We start from the raw sequence: 19,072 nt of genomic DNA on the forward strand, positions 1-19,072 counted from the left end.
TAAATATTTTTGCCAAAATATCAAACCTGAATCACATCCAGACTCTAGGCTTAAATAATAAATTATGAGAAATACAAATGACAAAGAAAAATGTTAAGTGTCATCATAAAGAAGCATTCAGCAAAATCCAAACTTTAGGAAACTACAGAAAAAGCCAATTTCTGCAAGAAATAAACTGAAAGAAAAAAAAGAAGGCAAAAAGGGGAAACTGTAGATTAAGAGGAAACAAGAGGCCAGGTACAGTGGTTCATGCCTGTAATCCCAGCACTTTGGGAGGCTGAGGTAAAAGAACTGCTTGAGCCTAGGAGTTTAAGACCAGCCTAGGCCAGATGGCAAGACTTCATCTGTACCAAAAAGTAAAAATATTAGCCAGTCATGGTGGCCAACACCTGTAGTCTCAGCTACTTTGGAGGCTGAGGCAGGAGGATCCCTTCAGCCCAGGAGTTCAAGGTGGCAGTGACCCTTGCTCATGGTACTGCACTCCAGCTTGGCCAACAAGGTGTAACCTGCCCCTTAAAGAAAAAAAGAGGGAGAGAGAGATACAACAGACTGGTAGCAATTTCAGCCAATTTCAATGTGCTAGCCTTATTTTAATCCTTATTCAAATGAATAAATTATTAACAACAGTTTTAAGAGAAATGAAAAGTAAAATGCGTAAAAATTAAGATGCTGTTATGGGCTGAATTGTTGCCTCAAAATTATTATGTTAAAGTCCTAATCCCAATACTCACAATGTGACCATATGGCCATTTGAAAATATGGCCATTAAAGAAGTGACTAAGTTAAAATAAGGCCATTGGGGTGGGCCCTAATCCAATCTGACTGGTGTCCTTAAAAGAGGAGGAAATTAGGACACACAAAAGAGACTCAGGGGCATATGTGCACACGGATGACTATGTGAAGAGGCAGCAGCAGGATGGCCATCTGTAAGTCAAGAAGAGGGGCCTCAGGAGAAGTTAAAACTCTAAGAAAATAAGTATCTGTTGTTTAAGCCACTCAGTCTGTGGTATTTTGTTATGGTAGTCCTGGAAAACTGATACAGATGCTAAAATGATGAATAAGTCTACCATTTAATTAATCTTGAAAAACACCTGGGAATATAGAAGTGGATATACTGTGGATCATGGAGCAATAATTCCCAACTCATAAAATGGAGAAAATCAAACCTCCTGGTGGGAAGGTAGGTCATATAAAATTTGAAAAGTGCCCCAAAGTGATTATAAATTTCCTTCTCTTCTCACTTAGAAATACTTTCTTAAACCTAACAATATGCAAAAGAGCACACAAATGAGGGCAAGGTTAGGTCACTGTTTCTTTTAGCCAGTCAACTAGTTCTATTCATACATTTTTAGAGAGGTCATATACAGACAGTTTCACCAACTAGAATATAAAAATATTATTACTAGTGATCTGAGTTATGTGCAACATTGGAAGAGATACTACTCATTTCCTTCCACTGACCTCCAAAATTCTAAGCCAATTTACCGTTAGCTTTTTCTTCTCACTTATAAATTATTCACCATATTAAAAGGCATGGCTCTGACAATTCCAAGTTTCACCTGCCCACTATGTTCCCATCCACCTCATCTTTTAAATGTGTTTAAAGCATTAACAACAGATTGTGTTTCACCCTAGAGACAGCTGGGTTTCAAAGAGAGGTAAAATGTTTCATAATCTCACTCTATTGTCCAAGACAAATATGCTATTGTATTACATGTGAAGTGTCATCTTTGAAGTCTATTAAGGGTGTGCTGTGAGGTAAGCCATCTGGAAAATACAGTGTAGACTGAAAAATAATTATAAGTTAGTTTATTACTTTTTTTCCAGTTAAGCCTACCATGACAGCTGCTAAAAACACTATGTAGTATAAAGGGTAAAAAGACTCTGAAGTTGCACAAGTCATACCCATCTCCAATAATGATTAGCTAGTATACAAGTCACTCAACTGCTCTGATCCTTTTGGCTTGTCTGTAAAATTGAAATATGGACACATTCCACAAGGAGTTTTATGAGTGTTAAATGAAACAACAGGCCAGGCGCAGTGGCTCACGCCTGTAATCCCAACACTTCGGGAGTCTGGGTCGGGCAGATCACGAGGTAAGCCTGGCCAATATGGTGAAACCCCGTCTCTACTAAAAATACAAAAATTAGCTGGGTGTGGTGGCTGCGCCTGTGATCCCAGCTACTCAGGAGGCTGAGGCAGGAGAATAACTTGAACCCGGGGGCAGTTTGCAGTGAGCCAAGATCGCGCCACTGTACTGCACTCCAGCCTGGGCAACAGAGCAAGACTGTCAAAAAGAAAGAAGGGAAGGAAGGAAGGAAGGAGAGAACAGTTGTAAAGCACTTGGGACAGAGTACACAGTAAGTGGTATTTCTCTTCTTCTAAATACAGACCATATGATATTCTTTATACAGGGAATATTAGATAAAATCTAATCATATTTGGAAACCAGGTTGAACGGGTTGGTTTTTCAAAGAAATCCATTGAGCTTTCATAATGTCCTTTCTATTTGATGGAGAAAAGGAGCTTTGGAAGATCAAGTTTGAAGCTTTAGAATTCTGTCTGGAGCAGGTTAGGACCACCCAGGCGTATGAGTACAAGCAAAGCGCTGTCCGTGGTGCTAGTCAGCGCGCGAAGGCCCCCGGCACCATTTTCCCTATCCAAAGTTGTTTTTCAGCCGACTTGCTTAGCGAAGCTCACACATCTGTCTCGTCATTATCCTTACCCATTGGTTCTCTCCCTATCACCATTCATTGTGCTCCCGTCAAAGAAGAACATTATCTTCTATTTTCCTATCAACTACAAATAGTTTTCATTTTTCGGACACATTTACCACCTAAGAAAATGGCTCAGGAATTCGCTCAGCCTATCTTGTCCTAATTTTTTTGACAAGTTTCAGAGAAACTCAAAGGTCAAAGCAAGAGCATAGGAAACATTTTTCTTTTTTGAGACCGAGTTTCACTCTGTCACCCAGGCTGGAGTGTAGTGGTGCGATCTCAGCTCACTGTAACCTCCGCCTCCTGAGTTCAAGCGATTCTCCTGCCTCAGCCTCCTGAGCAGCTGGGATTACAGGCGTGCACTACCACGCCCAGCTAACTTTTGTGTTTTTAGTAGAGACAGGGTTTCGCTATGTTGCTCAGGCTGGTCTCAAACTCCTGAGCTCAAGCGATCCAGATCCAGACACTTCGATCTCACAAAGTGCTGGGATTACACGCATGAGCCACTGAACCCAGCCTCTAGAAACATTCATTTCTGATGCATCCTTTGAAAACTCTCTTCGATTGGCACCTCCTCTTAGAAACTTTCCTTGCACCCTCACCCTAAATTAGGTCCCAGTCTTCCTTACTTCCAAAGCAACTTGTAGATATATTTCAGTAAAGTAACTTTAAATACATTAAATTGAAACTATTTATTAGTTTCTAGTGCCACTATAGACTTTCTTAAAAGTGAAGACTCATGTCTTATTCAACTTTGAACTTCTAGAATATAGGACATACTGCATTACTTACTTTGAACTAAACTGAATAACTGTATCTATGAGAGACAAGATCCCAATAACAAAAAGGCAACCTTCCTTGTTGCATTTAACTGTGCACTACATTTTGGAGTACATAGCCTTTTCTGATGAAGACATTCTGGACTGTCTTTGCCACCACATCCACCACACCAGTCTAGTGGCTTGGCCCCTCAGGGTGAATGGTAAAGAACCAATGTCATTCATTTTAAAGGCTCCTGCTTCCCACTGCCCATCTTTCCTCCTCTTTCTCCTATTCTACCTACACATCTATTATCCCCAATACACTATGCATGGGGACTGATTCCCTAGACAAAAACAATCTGTCCATGTGTTTCACCCAGAAGTAGACTTTGGTTCCTCTAGTCAAATCTAAAAATGGAGTGGCCATCAACAAATAAAAGGGCATTTTTACAGATAAAAATGGAAGTTTGAATAAAAGTGAAAGGTAGAGGAATTAAGAAACTGAAGACTAGGAAATGGAGGTTGGATGGGAAAGACAAAGAAATTGTTATTAATGTTAAGCAGTTCCCTTCCCTGTCCAGGTAGATTTCAGCTCTGTTGAGGCTTTGTCAGATTTTCAGCCCTAACCACCACTTCCATGGGCACCACTGCCTTTAAAAGAAAGCTTTCTCTCATTCTACAGAGATTTGGGGGATGAGGAGTCAGAGCTGAGGTATCTTAGAAGAAACAGGTGGAGACTCTCATTTTGCAATATACAACCAATTGCCCTCCTTTTAAAACTTTTGTCTTCCTCAGCACTCTGAACCAAAATGATTCTGTAGATAAAAATTGTTGACTCTAAGGAGAGGTTCACTTGTGTAGTTCCTCAGCAAAGTTTTTAGGCAACAAATCCATAATTTGTGGTTTTCTTCCTAGTCAATGTAGCATCAGCTGAAGTTTTTTAAATAAAGTAATAAATGTTGATTCAAACTCACCTAGGAAGATTAGAAAGGGAAAAAAAGCACTTGGCATTTAAATCTTCAGAAGAGAATTTAATAACAGGTTCAGCCTGTTTAATGACAGGCCCAGCACCACACCCCTCTCTTATTATGTTTCATTATTACTGCATAAATTTCCTTTACTACTCACGATAAATAAAAAATTAAATGCTTGACAAAGTGAGTTTAAACAGGTAAGAGTGCAAACAAAGATTTACTGTACAAATATGATGAAACTGGGATCTCAGATTCTTAAAGTATAAATATTTTTTTGTCTTATGTGTTCCAGGTTGCCATTCTCAATCTCTAACTAGTTTTTTTTTTTTCTTTTTTGAGGGTTATATCCATAATGCAAAGATGGAAAGAATTTAAAGGCACATGCAAAACAGGATTATTAGGATTTTTCTCTATTTTTATGGTTGACTAATTCAAATAGGAAGACACGTCCAAAAGAAAATTGCTAAGGTTGACACAAGATATGAAACTTACGAAGTTCGTGTACTGCCTGGGATGAATTTAACTTGTATGACAGGTGCAGAGCTGTCGCTTTCAGACGTCCTAAGAAAGACGGAATTATTTTCAGTGCCTTTCTCTCGGCCACAAGGGAGCCACCAACGTCTCCCCAGTGAAACCAACTGGCCTAAGGCTGAAGGAACAGAAGTCCTCTGCTCCGCCCACTGGGAATTAGAAGCTGAGGGCAGTGGGTCAACATTCCCAAAAGCTTAGCCTTGGCTTTATTTGACATCCAGCCAGCCGTGCAGCCGGCGTCCCGGCGGCTCCCGGGCCCAGTCTCTGGCGCATGCGTCCCAGCACCTTTGGGCGGGCTTCCCCGCCGCCGTGACGCGTCGGCCGGGCCTGGCCTCCCCGCGAGCAGGCGGGCAGGGGGCGGAGCCTAAGGGGGTGGGGAGGGGCAGGCCCCTTGGCCCAGCTGAAAACCGAATTCTTTGCCGGCTGGCTCCCCACTCTGCCAGAGCAAGGCGGGGCAGTGAGGACTCCGCGACGCGTCCGCACCCTGCGGCCAGAGCCGCTTTGAGCTCGGCTGCGGCCGCGCGACGCGCTTTTTCCCAGAAGCAATCCAGTCGCGCGGGCTGGTTCTTGGGCGCCAGGAAAAGCCCGGAGCTAATATCCGCCGCTCTGCCATTGCACGGGGCCCCAAGCCGCAGATGGACGGCGGAGGGGAATGAAGCTGAGTCCGGCTCTCCCAGGAAGAAAACAGTGCGCCGGAGCGGCGTGGGAAAGAAGGGAGGAGTGTCGTTAAGTTTACGGCCCACGGTGGATTATCCGGGCCGCTGCGCGTCTGGGGGCTGCGGAATGCGCGAGGAGAACAAGGGCATGCCCAGTGGGGGCGGCAGCGATGAGGGCCTGGCCAGCGCCGCGGCGCGGGGACAAGTGGAGAAGGTGCGACAGCTCCTGGAGGCCGGCGCGGATCCCAACGGAGTCAACCGCTTTGGGAGGCGCGCAATCCAGGTAGCTGGGGCCCCGGGGCCTCGCCGGCAGGGGGCGCGCAAACGCGGGGCGCGGCCTCGGCGGGTCGGGGCTGGAACCAAGATCGCCGGTGTAGACTTACACAGCAGTCTCCTTTGGCCGGAGGTGTGCAGCCCAGGCGTAAAACAGGCTTTTACCCAACAAAAATCCTAAAGAGAGAGATTGAAAAACCCACTGTTTCAGCTTTTCTTTAAAAAATGGTTTTCTGCCATCTCATGGTCAGAGATGCAAGGAATAGATTGAATTGGGGAAAAAAGGAGAAAAGGAAAGTTTATTTGGGGAGGAAGACTATCTTGTCTGCCTGCTTTCAACGATACAAATAAGTAAACTAAGTTATACATTCTGGATTGGATTTAAGGAATTCTACAAAATCATAGTACATGGAAAAAAATTCAATGTAAACTTTTAAGCTACTATATGAAATCTGTTGTATTGTTTTCTCATAAAGATTAATTGAATTCAAAGGAATGAGACTGGATTCCTCAACCACAGTACTTAGTTCTTTTAATGTTAGCAATGTCTTATAAGTGATGCATAAGAGAAAAATATATACACATAGTTCTATAGATTTTTCATTCAATTATCATACTCAGTGCCCAGATTACAAAAATATTCCTGCAGCAACTGTTAGGTCCTTTTTGATTGGCAAAGGGTCTTCATAAATAATGTATCTTTATCTTCATTGTTAAAGTACTTGTATTCAATGTTTACGAATCCTGCTTTAATTAGTACTGATATTTTTAATATCTTTTACAATCTTAGGACAACACTTTTGTACTTTACCGTTGGCTATTGGTCATATTCAGTATTCACCTCACTATCACCCTCCAAAACTAAGCTAATACTAAGGGATCTTGTTAACAGTGTAGATTTTAAAGAAGTGTCAATTTCTTTTGAATTCTTAGAATAGTGGTATAACAAATAAGGGATATTTTAAAGGAGCAAAAATATTGTAAAGTGGTTCTTAAAAACAAAACTCTATTAATAGTTATAAAAACAAGTTATATATATATAATTCACCATTTTCTGAAATACTAAGAACAGCTATTTTCCCTTCTGTTTTCTATGTAAAATACCCTTACATCGCTAGTAAAAATAACTTATCATGGTCTTCAAGGGAGGAAATGAACATTCCTTATATTAATGAAACAAGCAAACAAAACATGAGAAGTATACTGCCTTTCAATTAAATGGTATATTTTAAAGTACACAAACCCATAACTTGATTTGGGACATTTAGTTACCAAAAACTGTCTTATAATTAACTTAAAATATGTCAGCATATGTTTTCATAATGTTCATGTACACAAATGGCTGCTACAGGATTACTACTGCAAAACACTTTTTCTAAGTTATGCATCATCCTGATTGACTACTAACATCCAAGCTCTTTTATTTTATTTTTTATTTTTTTGAGACGGGCCTCACTCTGTTGGGCAGGGTGGAGTGCAGTGGTACGATCTCAGCTCACTGCAACCTCAGCTTCCAAGGTTCAAGTGCCTGCTTCAGCCTCCCGAGTTTTGGGGGCTGTAGGCAGACCCCACCACTCCCAGCTAATTTTTTTTTTCTTTTTCTTTTTGTAGTAGAGACAGGATTTCACCGTGTTGGCCAGGCTGGTCTCCAACTCCTGACCTCAGGTGATCTGCCTGCTTCCACCTCCTAAAGTGCTGGGATTACAGGCCTACAGCACCTGGCCCAAGCTCTTTTTATATAGCAAAATATTTACTATTTAACGTTATAAAATCTTAGGTATTATAAAATCCTATAGTATATACATATATTGTTAGTTTTACATTACATTAAATATATTACACTAAATTTAAAATGAACTGTTTAAGAAAAATCATTTGTTCTCACAGTTTTATAAGATTTTGCATGATTTAATTTACTTTTCCCTTCTAATCTCCAACTTTGGCTCAAATTATCACACTACAATCTGTTTATGAACACAGACACAAGATAAAAGCCTTCCACGCAGGATTTGCGGAGAACTAAACTTTTTTAAAAACGTAGTGGTTTATTTTCTCCCCTAAACCATTACTCCCAACTTCTAACAAACAGTAATTGGCTTCCTAGTAAATCTTTTGAGACCTAGATTATGGAGGAGGGGTCAGCAAGGCAAATAATTTAAAACTTTAAAAGCCAAATAAATGTAACTGTGCCTATAAATCATTTAACAAAATAGATTCCCATGTTCCGATGGAAATCAAGATTTGTTTTCCACAATGACGATCATCACTTTACCATCAACTTTCTTGTCTCTGCACGTTTAGAGAATAAAATGGCATTTAATTTGTACTGAGTAGAGTAAAACCTGAAGGTGGGGTGGGAAAGCAGATTGCATCTGCAAATGAAGAAACACCAGACACCAGAGACCCGAACACCTCTGCACTGGGTGGATACTTCACAAATAGGTGTTTGTTTAAATGGCTCCGCCCACCTCACCCTGACCGGCACCTACCACACCTGACTCCACTCTGGCTCTGACCACTGTGCTCTCTCTGGCAGGTCATGATGATGGGCTGTGCCCGCGTGGCAGAGCTGCTGCTGCTCCACGGTGCCGAGCCCAACTGTGCGGACCCTGCCACTCTCACCCGACCGGTGCACGATGCTGCCCGGGAGGGCTTCCTGGACACGCTGGTGATGCTGCACCGGGCAGGGGCGCGGCTGGACGTGCGCGATGCCTGGGGCCGTCTTCCCTTGGACCTGGCTGAGGAGAGGGGCCACTGCGATGTTGCAGGGTACCTGCGTGCGGCTGCGGGGGACTGACGCTGGGTTCCCCAGCCGCCCACAACGACTTTATTTTCCTCCCCAATTCCCCACCCCCACCCACCGAATTAGATGAAGGCTGCAAAAGGGGAGCAGCAGGAAGCCTGTAAATCTACAAGCTGTCTGAGACTCGCAGGAAGGGGGAGCCGACCGGAAATAACCTTCCATACCTTTTTTTTTTTTTTTTTTTTTTGGTCTGGATCCGGCCCTCGACACTCACCGTGAAGCCAAACACAGGCGGATTTCCAGTGATATTTAGGAGTGTGTGAAGTTCAGGTGTCGTTTGCTTTCAGGGTTTTCTCAGGGAAATTGCATATGAAATCCTTGACCAACCCTGGTGGCTACTAATCTTCCAATGGATGACTCCAGCGCCGAGTGGAAGACAGTAGTGATTGGCATTTGGGTGGGGGCAGTCAATGCGTTCACCCCACTGTCTGCTGAGGAGTTCTGGTGAACCCACAGGTTAGGCCCTAGCGGGAAAAAAGAAAACCTGAAGACTGAGGACAAAGTGGACGAGGGCTGAGGTGGGCTTCAGTAAGTGCTCGGTGCTTTAGTTTGGCCGCTTGGCAAGTCCAGAGCGGAAACCACACTCTCTGAAAGCCCTGGGGACCCGCGCCCAGCTCCACCAGATAGCAGAGGGGTAAGAGAGGACGTGCAAGCGACGGCAGATCTCCCCCCAAAAATCGTCGTCGTCCTAAAATCCCTGGACCTCGATGCTGCAGAACACCTTTGCAGAGGGTGTTGGCCTTCGTTCTTACTGCACTGAGGAGAGATTACCGCGGCGTTCCGGAAGCAAACTGCGCAGGATGAGATGGTGAAGTGGCATGTGAGCAATTGTAACGGTTAAGTGTAACGTTTTGTTTCTTACACACAAGCGTGCGCGCGCATGAATTGCTACTTTTTGCTTTTGTGATATGTTGTATTTTTTAGTTGTTCAGTAACTGTCTTATTTAATGGGGAGATTTTAAATAACATTATAACTAGTGGCTCTCAGTTAAAATGTGAGGAAGAACTACAGCTCTTAAATGTAGCCATGGCACTGTAGCAACCTCTGTGCAAACGCCTAGATTGCTTTCTCCTTAACCTATTTATTTCTTTGTTAAATTTTTCTGATTGTTTCCTTTATAGAGTGGCTCAGAGTGCAGAGGTCGGACTAAGAAATATTCCAAATGTCTTTTAGAAGATAGATGCACTTAAGTAGTAAATTATCTTGGGATATTTCCCAAAAGACTGCTGAAAAAAATAGATTAAGTATAAAAACTGTTGTAAATATATGATAGCTTGTGGGATGTCCTACTATTTACTGAACAAACTAAAGATGTACTGCTTTGGGATTTAATTTCCAGTGTTGCTTATTACATCATTGGAAAAAACTGATACTTCACTGCTTTAATAAAGAATTAACAGACTGAACTCCAAGAGGTGGGTAATTTGGTTTAAAAATACATGTTCATGGATTTACCACTAACTCCTGAGAAATGTTAAAGGTTCACAGGGGTTCCCTTATCTCAACATTTGTAATAATTATTTATAAGCAATACCAACAATTTATAAAAACTGCTTATATATGCCATAGAAAATTAAACATAAAATTTATACATGTATTATGCTTCTGAATGCCCATTCTACTACACATTTAAAAGAGGCAAAAAGAAACAGAAAAAAGCAATTTGAGAGTAGAGACTTGTAAGAAAGAGTACCTTTGAGCCTAAACACACAACTCTTCACTGTTCTACCAATTCCTGTTCACAAAATGAACATATTTCTGCAGAAAGTTAGTTGAGAATCAGAGCATATGTCACTGGGGAAAGGATATGTTTATTGACATATAATCTGTACCAGGCATACATTAAAATATATTTGTTCATTTAATTCTTAAACCTGAGAGATAGGTATTGTTTCCCAGATGAAGACAATGAGGTAAAGAAATATCAAATAACTTGCCAAAGGTCAGAAGATATTCATTCCATGGATGCAAAAAGTACGTGCCTATTATGGTTGTCTTGCTTTTCTTCCCATTGCACCAGCGTGTCCTCCAAAATCATTAATGATACACATGAAGATAACTTAAGAAAAAAAAAACAGAAATACACAATGTAGTTCCTAAGGAGGCTTTCTTTCTCTAACTTATGGTAAATACAAACAGCTTGTTTCAAATCTATTTTAAAATGTCAACAACATGGAGAATAGCCCACAAAAAAACACCTGTAAAAACCCAAAGTTTTGGAACAAAGATAATGGAACTTCCATTTTCAAATTAAAGCACACACAGGGACAGAAAGTATGATTCTAGTTATCACTTAAGCACTCAATATTATGGGCTACAAGAATAATATTTTTAAAGTTGTAGTATTTTACAATTACTAGAAAACATTCTGTATGAAAGAAGTCAATTGATAATTTAAAATCTCCCATTTGATTTATAAAATCCCTTAATTTGACCTCTATGTCTTAAATTCCAAGATGTTTAAATTTGCTAGTTGCATGATACTGGGTCATGAAAAATTATCCCTTGAATTAGATATGAAACATGTTACTTCATTTCTAGAAAGATTCCATAACTTGTGGAATCTTTCCTAATGACAACCTGATATTAAGAGAAACTAAAAAAAAAAAAAGTTATTGTAGATTACATAGCACTATATTACACTGTTTTTTGTTACTTTTTTCTTTCTTTCTTTTCTCTCTTTTTTTTTTTTTTTTTGGTATAAAGCAAACCTAAAACATTATTGGGTATCAGTTACCACCTGGTTGTACTGAAATAGTAACTTATTAATGCCATGTAAAAATTAATTCCATTTTTGAAGCCACCTGGCAGACAGGTTTAGCTGTTTCATCAACAGCCTGAAGAAATACATACTGTTAAATTTGTTAAGGATTTCACTTTGAAGGATACATGCAAAAACACATAGTTACTATTTTTATGACTCCTGTTTCTGGCTCCATTGTGGAACTACAGAAAATTAAATATACCTGTTAAGTTCTATATCTAAGTCTAAGACATTATCAAGGTTTGTACAAATTCTACTACCTGACATTTATTCCAAGAAGATCTGGAAAGTTAAATAAATTTAGAAATTTAATAATATTCATTTGGCTTCATTTTTGTCTTTTCTTTTTCACCAAAATAGATGAATTTTTTAAGGGTGTTTTGCTATGAAAGCAAAATCTATGTAAAATTTCCCATGCTTTAAATGGTTAAAATTAGTAATTTCAGAACTAAGGAATGAAACAGATTCAAAAGGAGAGCTTGAGACTGATAAAACCTCAAACAACTCTGGGAAAATGTATACTTAGGAATGCTTTCATGATACTTTATTTACCTAGTATGGCAAGCACAATATAGTGTCTAGAGCCAGATAATTTATCTTATGAAGCTAGGTAACTGCCCTTCAACAAATGTATACAACTGATTTCATTTACACTTACATTGAGATTCTACGATGCCCTCCTTTGTTTGGAAATATTAAAAACACAGTGTGTGCATTGATATGTAATAGTCAATAGGGTTCTATTTCTCTTTTTGTTGACTCTATAATTACTCCCTCAATTATTTTAAATGGTGAAACGTATGCTCATTTTCTTTTTATGCTTTACCAGAGATGGATTTTTTAATCATAGGGCATAATTTTTACAATGTTCAATACACTGCCACTCTATCAAAAACTGAGCAAGTAGAATTAATGCTCTGCAAAACTTAGAAACATTATCTGAAGAAGCACTCTTGTGAACTGCCTTCTGGGGCAAATGTGAAAGCCAGTATCTTCTAAAGTACAGTGAGGTCTGCTCTCATGTTTTATTTCAGCAACTAATCATAACCAAATTCTGACACATTTACTAGATTTTCAGTATTAACAGGAACTGTTAAGTTATTTGATGAAAACTTGGAGAAAAATGCTTAGGTTGGTGTAATTCACAGTGTCCAATTACTAAGCTACAAATAGATAACTAGATACACAATCACAAATATATGAAAATAAGAAAATTTTAATTTTAGTAAATTATTTGAAGGAGCAACAGTTGAGCCTCAATACTTTCAATATCTTCCTAGTCTATTTATAATGACAGGAAAGAAAGAGGGAATGAAGGAAAGGGAAACCAGGACTCAACTGGAAGATAGAAGACCTAGAGTCCCACAATGGTTCTTTAACTAATTTGATATATGAGTGCAAACTCATGTAACATCTCTACTACTATCCTTCATAGCTGAAAAGTTTCTATAAAACTTTTCTCCATTTCATCTATCCAAATGAAATTACTCCTTTCTTGCCTCTTAAATTTCTTACTCAGAAGATTTTAATGTCATCCCTTGCATAAGGAAAAAAAAATACTTCATTTTACAGAAACACAGTAACTTTTACATATAGACCCTGTTAATTACATAATAAAAGAAAATTTGAACTAACACTGGTGCTGCTAATTAATATGTAACTGGCACGTACTGTACATTAAGAGCAGTAATGTAAATTAATGTATGAGTCAAAAAGCACCAAGCCTGACTTACTAATTTGAGGTGTGAATAAATGTAAAACTAAGATTTTGCTGGAAATAGAACTAAGAACAATGTATTAGGATGACATGCTGACTACCTCACAGCGATCCACATTACACTAGAAGTTTACCAAGGACCCCCAACCACCTATTAATCCACTTCCCACTCAGAAGCCCCTGGCATTAGACTTCCAGTAGATAAATGGAGTCAGCACTGGCACAGAAAATATTTTACAACAGAGTTCCACTCAAAACTTTAAGACCAATTACAGTAAGTAAACCAGGTCTTATTTCTTATATTTGGCCTCCTCCCCAAATGCATAATCTATCTATCCTTTCATTATCAATGCTCTCTGAGAATCTTGTCTTACGTGACCTCTGGGTCTCCATTCTATTTTAAACAAATTCCCATCTATCTTCTATCTGTGCACAAATTCTTCCATCTCCTTAGCTAAAAACTTTTAGTCTTGGCTAAAAACTGGGTCTTCCTCATAATTCCATTACACTTTTTTCTGCACCAGTTACTAGGTACTGAGCTATGGGTAACAGAGTAGGAGTCAGGACCAAGAATGAGTGTTTGATATTTAGGTGGCTCTCAATATAATCCCAAATCAAATATGTAAGGATTATCCATTGTTCTTCAGGTTTCTCTCTTCTCTTAGTATAAATAATTGCATTTTTTTATTTAATTAAGCTGCAAATAATGTTATTGTTTATTATATATTTTAGAATATATTTATAATCAATAATACATAAACATAAAACAAGAAACAGTTTATTCTGTTTACAAACTCACAGACAAGTCAGCAGATGATTGTCAACAGAGTTTTCTTCTGGAGGGTGACTGTTGGAAAGATGTATACGGAATGACTCCTCATTCCATCTGAGTTATGAATTTCTAAGCTCTATCACTTTTCCTAGGGCACAGAGGTACCCTTTCATCGTTCTGTGAATCTCCTGCTGAAGTGTCACCTATACTATTGCCTGAAAAACATTTGATCATTCTCTATTACTTGCTAATTTCTGGACTGCCTTTGATATTTAGACTTATCACAATAAGCCTATTACAAAACTAGTAGTTTCTAATATGTTTAAATACCACCATAAACAGAAAGATTCAAGGTCATCCCCTTTCTAGGGAAGCATAACACTTTATTCCACATTTGCTCCCAAGTATGTCTTATGTCTACACAAGAATGGTGTTTGCCTCTGCAGTCATTTGAGGGCAACAAGTTTAAAACCCCTTCCACTTAAAAAACTTGGTTCTCAACCCTGGCTCTATGTCAGAATTACCCATGGGGATGTTTTAAAATTTAGACTGGCTGATCAGCTCCAGGTCTACAAAATTAGAATCTCTAGGTTTGAGCCCCAACATTCCTATAGTTGTTATTCAATAATTCTTGCTCACAGTAAACTTTCCAACAGTCCAGAAAGCAAAAAGTAGTAAGCAAAAATCTGAAACTTTCCCACCCTCACTCTTACTACCCAAAGGTAACCCCTATTACAAATATTTAATTATCCTTGTAGAAACATAAGTGCATATAATTGCAAACATCTCTCCCACAGCACGCACATTTGGAAAACATGAATGGGATCACATTATTCTGTCATTTGCTTTCTTTAATTAGCAATAGCTCTTTGACAACTTCCATTGTCAGTGCAGATAGATGTACTTCATTATTTTTTTATGGCTGCACAGTTTTGTATTTTATGAATGAGGCCTAACTAAAAAAAAAAAAACATTGGTCTCCTCTCAAGTATGTCAATCATTTCTCTCTTTCTTGCACTTTTTTTATGCTAATACACACTGCTATAAAGAAACATTTCTACATATTTATACAAGTTATCTGTAGCAATTTATATAGGAGTGAAATTGCTTTAGTGAAGGTACATCTCTATATGTGTCTGTGGGTGTAAAATCTATCCATATATATGTATCCATGCTTAAAATGCATATATATGTATGTGTATATGTGTACATATATATGTATATATTGTCCCATACTTACACATATGTGTGAACATATGTGTATATAAACATATGTATTATATATATTTCATATGTGTGTTGTAGGCATAGAATTGCTGAGTTAAAGGGTGTATATAAGTATATATACAAACACAAACATGTAACATATGAAATATATATAACATATACTATGTATGTGTATATATGTTTCTATACATTATTTTACATCTTTACATATTTAAAATAGTAAAATAGCTGAGTCAAAGGGTACCTATATATACATACAGTTTTGATAACCATTGTGATGCTGCCTTTCAAAACAATTATACCAAGTTGTAATAGTAAGAGTGATTGTTTCCTGACAACTCTGTCAAAGTTGTCAGTCTTTTTTCCTTTTGTCAAAATTGTGGTTATATACCATTGTTTCTGTTTACGTTTATTAACAAGTAAGATTATCTTTTCATTTATTTGTGACCATTTGCACATATTCTACTATAAACTATTATATTCTTTGCCCTTTTTATTGGATTGTTTTATTGGATTATATTATTTATATAGTCTAGAAATTAATCTTTTGACATTATGATCAAATAATTGTTTTTTAATCTTGCTTATGGTGTCTTTTTTCTTATGACTTTGGGGTTTTGAGTTTGAGCATGTGTACTGTTAGGAAATTTGGATAATCAAGAGTTACCTAAGGGATAAAGCTAGTGTCACAGGACATTAAGTTGGGGTAGGAGAACAAGACAAGGGATATTCAGTAAGATTTTTCTCTCCTATCTCTGCCTATGGGATGGATTTGCTGATCTAAAACAGAAAATTGTTTGCCCCTGTTAAAAAAAAACTCAGAGAATTAACTCAGTTTTTTAGACCAATAGAAGAGAACCCAAGGAAGTTCCAATATTCAGTGATTCTGTCTGCATAAGTGACCTACTGATAACTCACTCCCTATTGACTCTGGCCATAAGGACAAAAGAAAGGGCACAAGGCTTGTAGTCCAAAGGACTACCTGATGATTCCATCCCTGGCTTTTCCTGGCAATGAAGTGTTCAAGATTTGAGCCTATCTAGGCCTCATTCTTTCCACCTGTAAAACAGGGGTAATAATCCCAATTTTTGAAAGGCCACTGTGAGGATAAAATAAGTAATGTAAGTGAAAGTACATGCCCAGTTCTTCATTACTAATTTTTTGAAGAGCACATAGCCAAAAGACACTCCGAATTCCAAAAGTTTTGGAATACCACATACCCATTGTTATGCTAGAGAGTCATCTTCATTGTTGTATTTTGCTGGAACTAATACTAAACTTAGAATTCCCCTGCATACTGCATCTGAAAGAGAAAAGGTGTTGGGCGGCAGCGGCTGGGAAAACCAAGAAAGAATGTATATGTTCAAATTTTAATATTTACATTTTTTTGAACAGAAAGCTTACAACATAATTATCCTCTTATTCAGATGGCATTCCTCTGAACTAACCAATTACCATTATCCCTACGGCAAGTTCCTGTGGAGAGAAAATGATTATACTTTAAGCTATATGGGCCCAATAAATAAAGATAGATCCCTCAATTTAAATGTGATCGTCAGAAAACTGAGGGTCAGAGAACCCCTCAGGCATGATGGGATAATATGATAGTTAATTTTGCCTGTCAACTTGGCTAGGCTGTGGTATCCAGTTCTTTAGTCAAACACCAGTCTAAATATTGCTGTGGAGGTATTTTTAGATGTGATTAACATTTAAGTCAGTAGACTTTAAAAAGATTATCCTGAATGATATGGGTGGTCCTCATCCAAGCAGTTGAAGAGCTTAAGAGAAATGACTGAGGTCTCTCAAGGAAAAAGAAAGTCTGCCTCCAGATTGCCTTTAGATTCAAGACTTGCAACATCCACTCTTCCCTGGGTCTCTAATTTGTCAACCCCCGCCATCTCCTGAGACAATTCCGTAAAATAAGTCTCCTCTCTCTTTCTCTCTCTCCCCTCATATGTGTGTGTAGACATATAATCGATGTATATGTAAAACTGTATATACACACACACAGTCATGTGCTGGATAACGATGCTTCAGTCAATCACAGACCACATATTGGTAGTGTCCCACAGGATTATAATGGAGGTGAAAAATTCCTATCCCCTAGTGATGCCATAGCTGTCCTAAAGTTGTAGCACAACATATTACTTTTTCTATGTTTAGATATAAAACTATTTATTACAACTACCTATAGTATTCACTACAGTAACGTGCTGTACAGGTTTGTAGCCTAGGAGCAATAGACCATACCATATAGCCTAGGGATATAAAAGACCATACCATGTAGGTCTGTATATGGTGTATGCACAACAATGAAATCACCTAAAGATACATGTCTGAGCATGTATCCCTGTTGTTAAACAAACCCATGACTGTGTGTATATACATATACATATGTGTGTGTGGGCACACACACAATTGGTTCTGTTTCCCTGGAGAACTGACTGAAATAGCGACTTCAAGAGATGTTTAATAAGCGCCTTTTCTCCTCTCCCCACCATGCTTTATTGGAACAACTAGTCATATTGTCTAGGCCCAAGAAACTCTTCACCGCCCCCACCCCATTCCTCCTTTAAATGACACTATGCTGGCATCAGGCATCATTTTTCTTCCAGGATGAACTAACCCTTTCTAAAGTGCCCTTCCTCTGTAGGACATTAAACCGAATGCCCTTCTACAGAGGCGGAGGCCGGGTTCCGGTGGGGTGGGGGGAGGGAAATGCTGGCGGCGTGTCATAGGTGCAGAGCAAGACACAAAGAAGGATCTGGTTCCCATGGAGCTGACATTCTACACAACAAACAAGTAAACAAATACATAACTAAGATAACTTCTTCATCCTAAGTGCTATAAAGGAAAAAATCACAGTGGTATGAGGGTGCCTGAAAAGGAAGTATTTCTGAGGAGGGGGATACTTCAGAAGAGACCTGAAGGAGAAAGAGCAGTCATGCTAGACAGACAGGTGGCAAGTGGCCCGGGCACAAAGCACGGTGTTGGGTCAGTTCTGAGTGAATTCTACCTACTGGTGAGGTCTACTTGTAAACATCTAAATAGATATTTAGAGTGGCTAAGTAAGAGTGATCGCTAAATAGCACTTCATCCAAAAGGCCCCGTTTTGTCTTGGGTTTGGATAGAGAGCTTCGGCAGCAATGTCAAGTGATGGGGCGGGGGATGGGGAAGGAGAAGTTTGCTGCTCCTCTAGGCTACAGCACTGCCTTAGGTGGGTGGCTCAGCCTTTGCAGGCCTCACTTTCCTCCCGTGTAAGGTGCGGGGAGGGGGGGTCGGGGGGTTGACGTAAGGTCAAGCCTTACGTCTGTAAGGCCCTGTCGGCTCACGCTGTGGTTCCACTTCTTCAACTAGGCCACTAGGCCCAAGCGCAAGAACAGGAAGCCACTGAGAAGCGGGCCACATTTCCAGGTTCCGGGAGCTGGACCTAGTCCCGCATCCTCTGGCACACAACCAGCCACTCAGGCCTCGGCCCCCAGCTCGCGAGCCTCGGGACAGATCCGTCCAGACTGCAGGCTCCGGGTCGGGGCACCGGGTCAACGCGCCGGCCTGAAGGCGGCGTCCTGGGCTCGACTTCCCGCGCGCGGAGATCCGGCGAGCCCGCGTCCGAGCTCCTGGCTCAGAGCCGAGCCTCGCTAGACCGCGCTCAGGACCCGGCTCCTCCGCGTTCTCGGGCCGCCCCAGTGTCCTCGACTCACCCCTCCTTTCTGCCGCTCCTTCCTTTCCTTGCCCTGCTTTTTACTGTTCCCAGACAGGACCGCTTTTCCTGTCTCCCAGCTAGAAAGGAGGAAGGGAGAGAGTCCAGAAAGGATCAGTGATGTATAAGAAAAGGTGGGGGGGGGGGACACGGAGGGGAAGACAGGAGCGGGGAC

The 19,072-nt window shown here is 39.9% G+C and overlaps 1 protein-coding gene and 1 long non-coding RNA gene across 2 annotated transcripts; one reads left to right on the plus strand and one right to left on the minus strand.

Moving 5' to 3' along the window:
• The first annotated feature begins 5,417 nt into the window (after positions 1-5,417).
• CDKN2B (cyclin dependent kinase inhibitor 2B) lies at positions 5,418-11,334 on the plus strand. Its single transcript, XM_012450013.2, has 2 exons — positions 5,418-5,923; positions 8,450-11,334. The coding sequence occupies exons 1-2, from the start codon at positions 5,768-5,770 to the stop codon at positions 8,708-8,710; spliced, it is 417 nt and encodes a 138-aa protein (XP_012305436.1). The 5' UTR covers positions 5,418-5,767; the 3' UTR covers positions 8,711-11,334.
• LOC110569230 (uncharacterized) lies at positions 6,429-17,768 on the minus strand. The gene is made up of 4 exons (XR_010344238.1): positions 16,418-17,768; positions 10,655-10,776; positions 8,931-9,507; positions 6,429-8,651 (listed from the first exon to the last, which is right to left on the minus strand). It is a non-coding gene; the product is annotated as an uncharacterized LOC110569230 (long non-coding RNA).
• Between the last annotated feature and the right edge of the window lie 1,304 nt (positions 17,769-19,072).

This window comes from Aotus nancymaae, unplaced genomic scaffold (genome assembly GCF_030222135.1).
Source record: "Aotus nancymaae isolate 86718 unplaced genomic scaffold, 86718_ANA_hifiasm-v0.15.2.pri h1tg000003l, whole genome shotgun sequence".
Lineage (NCBI taxonomy): Eukaryota > Metazoa > Chordata > Mammalia > Primates > Aotidae > Aotus > Aotus nancymaae.